The sequence below is a fragment of the Sander lucioperca genome, chromosome 12, assembly GCF_008315115.2.
Source record: "Sander lucioperca isolate FBNREF2018 chromosome 12, SLUC_FBN_1.2, whole genome shotgun sequence".
NCBI lineage: Eukaryota > Metazoa > Chordata > Actinopteri > Perciformes > Percidae > Sander > Sander lucioperca.
Window position 1 is genome coordinate 8,535,089 of NC_050184.1, and position 7,300 is coordinate 8,542,388.

The following is a 7,300-nucleotide window of genomic DNA, read 5'->3' on the forward strand; positions in this document are numbered from 1 at the left end:
TAAATCTACCAAGGTCTCCACATGGCAGCGCTGACAGCCTGCGGGCCGGACTGCGCTCGGCTGGGAGCCACTGCGCCGCCGCTGCCGCCGGACTGGCTCTCTAGTCTGGAGCTGAAGCTGGATTTGAGGCTCAGGAGTCTCTGTTGGATCTGAGGGAGAGTCCTGGAGCTCTGAGCACAGCAGTTCAGGCAGGTTGGGGTGACGGTAGCGGTGGCGGATGTTGACTGCTGGACGAATTCGTTCACCCGCTGACACGCGTCTTGGTCCAGGCTCGTTTTGGGAAGCAGAGTGGAGACGCGTTGGAGGCAGGCTTTGTAGCCTTCTCTGTAACTCTCTGCGGAATCTGAAAAGACAATGGCATGTTAGTTTCGCATTTCAAAAATGACGACACTGCATTTCATATATATATATATATAAAAGTGAAGCAGTAAATCAAGCAGAAACATAACTTACTTTTCGTGCTAACAGGGGGAATGTCGCTGAGGAACCTCACAGTCATTTCCAGGATGTCGGCTTTCTCAAGCTTGGAGTAGCGAGTCTTCTGGAGAAAAAAATAAAAAGCAAATGTTAAACTTATGAGCCTAAATGTTGCCTTGACTTAAGTATATCTGAAAAGTGTTTTCTGTATGTATTTAAATGGATATAATAACTCACATCTCTGCCTGTGAGGGGAAGGATGAGGTTTTTTAAATGGTTCAGGCTGTCGTTGATACGGGCGCGCCTTCTTTTTTCCATCAAAGGTTTCATTGTCTGGAAAGAACACATCATATTTAGCATCCATTCATTACATTAAGTGCAAATCATCTAGAGAAAATGTTTCAGATAATGAAGCACAATTCAGTGACTTCGCTTACCTTTCGGAGCTCAAGAGCCTCTTTTCTTTTGGCCACAGTTACCCTTGGAGAAAAAGACTGGATAGCTTCACAAGTCATGTTTGGAGACATTTTCAGTTTCGCCTTTGTGCCAGAGCAGTGTCCAAAACAGAAGTCGGTGAAGATGTGTCTCTAACGGCCAAGGGCTGCGGTATATATGCAGGTCCGTGGCGTCGGTTAACGTGCGTCACGGGTACGCCCCCAAGCCAACACGAAACGATTTGGACTATCCACGTATTCAATGGAAACAACACAAAACTATCAAATTTAGTAAGATAACCATCTGTTTTCCACTCTAATCCATGCGTAACAACTGCAGTGCGGGTCTGCGTTGTGATCCATAGGCCAAATAAAACAAAATCTGCGTCAACAAGCTGAAGAAATGTGTGCGTAAAGATGCTTGATGTTTGGACGCACCGAATGATCATTCATCAAATATCAATTCAACAAACTCTACAATTTATATCATATTATATAGTACACAATACGGTTCATTATTTCACATATAGTAGATGGAATAGGTTATTCGTAAAATACAAAATATATATAGGCCATATATACTTACTGATGCGTAATTACGCACTGCTCATATGTGGCTGGGAACCAAATATAGGCTATATGGCATTCATTTATATTGAGATCTAACAATGGAACATAACAGATTGCATTGAAAATACATATATTTTCACCACATCAACAATTTCTAAGTTTGCATTATTGAGATTTGTTTGCCTGCTGAATTTAATATTCCAAGCTGAGGTGTTGCTGTATTTTATTGTGTGCAATTTGCCCAAGTTTGATTACATATCCTTTACATTACATATCCTTTTAAAATAAATATGCAGACTTAGAACAACAGGGTGCAATACATACATTGCTGGCATAGGGGTCAGGCTTGCGTGTATGAAAACGTGTCCGCAGAGATACAGACTCTTACTCCAATCTCATACCCAAGCCACGCTACTTTCAAATAACATCTGCTCTAAGATTTTGACAACAATAGTTTTGCATATAACGTTTTATGCTGTTTCTGCCCGGGGGAGGGGGTCTCTACCTGTAGGGTGTGTATCCCGATGCTACCAACGCCTCACGCAAGGCGGTGGGGGCTGAAAAACAGAGGGTGCGCATCGAGGGACTATGTAGGCTACAATAGCCACCGCGAAATATAAAATAAACCGCCCATTGTTTTTAACTTATAAGGTGTTGTAAATATTTAGACTATTTCCTTGTGGACTGGTATTTATTACCAACGACCATTGTGTCATGCGAGATATGAATCAAACTGTGAATTATAGCTTTGATATTTGTTTAGATTTTAAATAAAAACTGGAGAGACATTAAAACCGAATACCACTGCACTCAGGGGAACCACGCGCGCAGCACGCGCCACGGTGACCAGATGGCTGTCTGTTACCGACCCTTCAACCCCCCCCCCCACCCGAACCCCTCACCTCCATCAACTGACCCCACCCCCCATACACTCCTCCTGCAACACACCAGCATCCTGAACAGCCAATCTCCCTGTCCCACCATGAAAATCTGTCCATATCTCATCCATGCGCACCTCCCCCCCCACCAGCACACACACACACACACACACACACACACACACACACACAAACACACACACACACACACACACACACACAGTGTAGAACTTTTTCTATGAATTTTACACGCATGACACATGATCTCCACGCAGTTTTGGCGTGGGTGCTCCATCTGCATGCTTCTTATGGGTCCATGTTGTTGTCCAACTGAAACAAAACCATTCTCGCCCCCCTCTTTAGAAACTCTGTTGCAATTGTCTCCATCAGCTTGACTCCTGGATATTTTAGCGTCCAAGCTATCATGAAATGCTTGTTTATCAATATTCTATGGTGATGAGGAAACATAAAGCTCAATCTGTTGGTGGCGGTAAAGATGCTGGTCTGGAAGAGCAGATTGCATGACTCCGTGGACAAGGAGGTTCTTCTTTAAAGAGTAGTACGTTAAATATAACAGTTCACACTGGAAAGCGCACATTGAAAACTATGAAGCTTTTATTCAAAAAAGGTGACAGCTTCCTAAAAACAGAAGCAGAATTACAAATACAAAATTGTAAAATATATTAAAGCAATCATGCAAAGGCAAACGACTATGCAAAGCGATTTAGATTTCACAGGCAATCATATATATATATATATATATATATATATATATATATATATATATATATATATATATATATATATATATATATATATATATAAACTGAATGAGAATTGCAGGTGGAAAACTATATATATATATATATCTATAGTTTTCCACCTGTTTCCATTTTTATGGCGCAATAGGATATGAATGTTTACTACATGGAGCGATTTAGCTTATATATTTTCGGAGTGTTTCCAAAATTTATAATAAGGTCTAAAATAAATAGTCTACACAGTCGTAAAGTGAAGGCCACCATCGTGTAGACATGGTTGTGCTGTTTCAACAAAGCCTAGCCCTGAAACTGAGAGGCACACTTGCTGCACGCGCCCCTCACCGCCCCGCTTGGATGGAGGGATGATGGGGGTTGGGGGGAGGTACACTTCTCCTCCGTTTTGCTCTTACAGTTAGAGTCCTCCTTTGTCTTTTCTAGCAAATTCGGCGTCGGTAACCCATCTGTGCATGCCGGATAACAGGAAGCCTTTGTCTGAAAATGTTCTGACAACTTCATTGGAATTAAGAGTCACATGCGGGCTGTGGGATGGGGGTGAAACAGCGAGACGACGGGACTCCACCTGACTTTTTCTTCAGCGTGATGTGAGCAGAGAGAAAACGGTGCTTTTCCTGTGTCTCAAACAATGGAGAACCCCATATCGAGCTATAAACGAACTCCACATGGGACCATCAAGATGTTTAAATGTTTCAAATACCAAAATGAAAGCGAATGTGAAATGTGAATGTGAAAAAATGTATACAGACGAGAGCGTTTATTCTTTATTCTTGTCGATATGTAATGAAAGCAATCTCACCTCAGTCAGCCCACCTCTCGGGAGTAAAATAGGTCAAATTAGGAAAATATTTCAAATACAGCGAGATGAAACGTTAATGTGACCACGTGTTTTAGGTGATTCATATTTACAATGGTCTTCCCTTTATTTGACAGAGAAGTCAAAGTTATCACTTTTGTCTTTGTGCACAATCTTGATTGCATCTGAAGATTTTGTTCCTCCCTGATATTGTAAGTATTTGTTCTGCTCTAAAAACAAAAAATAGAATTAGGCCTAAATTATTTTAGTGTTTATTTTTCATTACTTCATTACTTTGTTCTATCAAAATGAAAATTAAATGAAAATTGGAAATAAATGAGTCTGCTTCCCTCCAATCCTTTGTGTCAGAAGGGTTTCTTGTTAACAGCAACAAACTGTGGTTTTACTTGTGTCAGTCTGTAAGAGTGCAGAGCATCAGACTAGATGTCACTCATCTAATCTTTTAACAAATACGGTTTTAAATGGAGTAAAGGGAACATGATGCATGTGTAAAATGGATACATTGATTGAACACTGCAACATGGACATTTTTTAATCTATGTAAAAGAGAATTCATTTTCTCCAATATGCTGTAACTTAAGTTGGTCTTTGCTTCTTTCTACCAGCTGGACATAGTGGCATCCCACCTTAAACCTGTTACCACTGATCAGAATCAAACAATATAATGTGATAACAAAACAGGCAAATAGTCATCCAAGTGCAACCCAGCCACTTTAGCATTGCACTTAAGGCTGTGGGGCGGAGTACATGGCCCAGGGAAAACACAAGACTTTCAATAAGGAAATGCATGTTGTGTCCCTGGAAGTACTCCTTAAGGGGACCAACATTTTAATCCAAACCACAATCTTTTTTCTAATCTTAACTAGTCGTTTTGGAACCTAAACTCAACTGTCGCCACTGCATGACGATCACCTTTTGTCGGCTAAACTTAGCGGCAACGGCCGCTAAAACGACCAGGACCTCGGAGTGCCCTGTACCTGGCTCACAGTAAAAAAAAATGTGGCTAAATTTAAAGGTGCAATATGTAATATACTGTATTGGTAACACTTTACAATAAGGTACACAAAAATGTAGGTAGTTGTGGCCGGGTTGGCTCAGTGGGCAGAGCAGGCGCACAGTTACTGAAAGGTTCATGCCGCAACGCAGAGGTCCAGGGTTCGAATCCGACCTGTGACGATTTCCTGCATGATGTCTTCCCCCTCTCTCTCCCCTTTCTCACTTACCTGTCCTGTCAAAATTAAAGGCGGAAAAGCCCAAAAAAATTATCTTTAAAAAAAAAAAAAAAATGTAGGTAGTTACCAAGGAACGAATGAGGAATGTATGAGGAACGAATGGTTAGTTAATAAATAGTTACTGACTGACTGTGATTCAAGCACTAATGATTAGTTACTGGTAAACGGATTGGTAGTTACTGTTAATGAATGAGGAACAAATGGTTAGTTAATAAGTAGTTACTGATTGACTGTAATTCAAGCACTAATGATTAGTTACTGGTAAAGAGATAAATAGTTAATGAGTAGTTACTCATTTAGTAATGGTAATGCTTAACTAATCATTCGTTAATGATTAACCACTCAGTATGATGCATAACTATCTCCAGGTACGCACAATCATTCAGTAATGGTAGTGAATGATTAACTAATTATTCATTAATGATTAACCACTCAGTATAATTGATCACTTTATCTCCAGGTAAGCACAATCATTCAGGAAGTTAATGCTTAACTAACTAACTGCTTAACTGTCACCTGACCAGCCAGGCGATCGCTGTAGTTTCATAGGATATCATATGAATTGTTTAAACCCAAGGGGGTAAGCGAGCATCCGGAAAGCGTACCTCCTATGGGGAGATTCTGAGGCTAACAAGCCATCACCTTTCACCAGTATTCCATTGACTCCCATTCATTTTGGTGTCACTTTGACACTGAATAACTTTACATCTGAAGCGTTTAAATACTCTATTTGTCCATTGTTTATTTCTAAAGAAACACGACAATGTATAAAAGGCTCCATTACCTTGTATCTCACGTTATGGCCCCATAGCAGCCGTTTTTGTAAAAATAGGCTAACGATTGTGTCATAACCACGCGACTTTCTGTCGCACAGTAGAGAAATTACCATATAGTCAGGAGAAGCTTGCAGGCAATCGGGGGGACGTGGAGGCATACAGTCAAGGGAGAAGCCCATAGAGAGTCCATAAAAGTATCAGAACTAAATATTTCAGCAACGTTTTGATGGATTGGAAATACGGTATGTGGCAACAACTAGGCTATTTTAAAGCTACATTTTGTAAGAATTTATCCCATCTAGCGGTGAAAATGTATATGACAACCAACTGAATATTACTTTCTAGCCCCTCCCATTCCGAGCACATTTGGTTGTATTATTCCAAGAAGTATGACTTCATCCGTGAGTGTTCCTTCCAGTGTAATAATAGTTTTACGTTATTTTGGTACCATTTCATTGATAACATCAGCTATCAGGTTCCCAAACATATGCAAGCTAATGTTAGTAAAGTATCAGTGCTATCGAGCAGTATGAACAATGTCAATGAAACCAAAATTAGCTCTTAGTATCTCCATCATTTACACGCAGCTGTTCTAGCTGTAGCTAGTCTGTGTTACAACTGCATATGACGTGAGTTGTCTGCCAGGGAAATAACGACACATATGATTACGTTTATGTTACAAGGTAGACAATCCTTTTTCATCACTGACGCGAGGAAAAGTATCCTAGACGTCGTTCTAGCGTTATGCACAACCATGCTATAGTTAGCCAAGCAACTATAAAACTTTGAATTTACACAAATAGGCAGAATTACCTTTTGAGAAGAAAGCAGGCAACTTCGGGCATCCCTTTTTAAAATCCTTGCTCCGTATGAGCTCTTTCCATCTTGGAAAAGCCACTCCAATATTAACTTTGGTCTTGTTGCTTTGCCTGTCGCGTTGTCGTTTGAATTCTCTTTTTAACTTCCTTGACAACTATGTTACATGTCCTAGAGAATAGGCATGATACTCCATCTTCAACAGGCTTTCAAATCTGCCGGCAGTGAGTCGCGAGTAATCATCTCCCCCTGCCTGGCATTCGTCACAGTGCCACAGAGTGTAAAAACACGAAAGGCGGAGGTATGTCCCTCTTTGGCTAATGTATTTTAAAGATGAAGGCGCAACATGGCTGCCGCCATTCGAACAAGGGGGTAAGCTTCGCTTCAGAGCTCGAACCTCCTATGGCGCCATTTTGACGCTAACAAGCACTCACCCAACGTTAGCATTCCATTGACTGCCATTCATTTTGACGTCACTTTGACACTGAATAACTTTACATCTGAAGCATTTAAAGACTTTATTTGTCCATTGTTTATTTCTAAAGAAACATGACAATGTATAAAAGGTTCCATTACCTTCTACC

At 40.6% G+C, this 7,300-nt stretch overlaps 1 protein-coding gene across 1 annotated transcript; it reads right to left on the reverse strand.

Moving 5' to 3' along the window:
- LOC116040724 (transcription factor HES-2-like) lies at window positions 1-1,003 on the reverse strand. Its single transcript, XM_031286309.2, has 4 exons — window positions 855-1,003; window positions 655-750; window positions 454-541; window positions 1-343 (listed from the first exon to the last, which is right to left on the reverse strand). Exons 1-4 carry the CDS (start codon window positions 942-944, stop codon window positions 6-8), a joined length of 612 nt encoding a protein of 203 aa, XP_031142169.1. The 5' UTR covers window positions 945-1,003; the 3' UTR covers window positions 1-5.
- Between the last annotated feature and the right edge of the window lie 6,297 nt (window positions 1,004-7,300).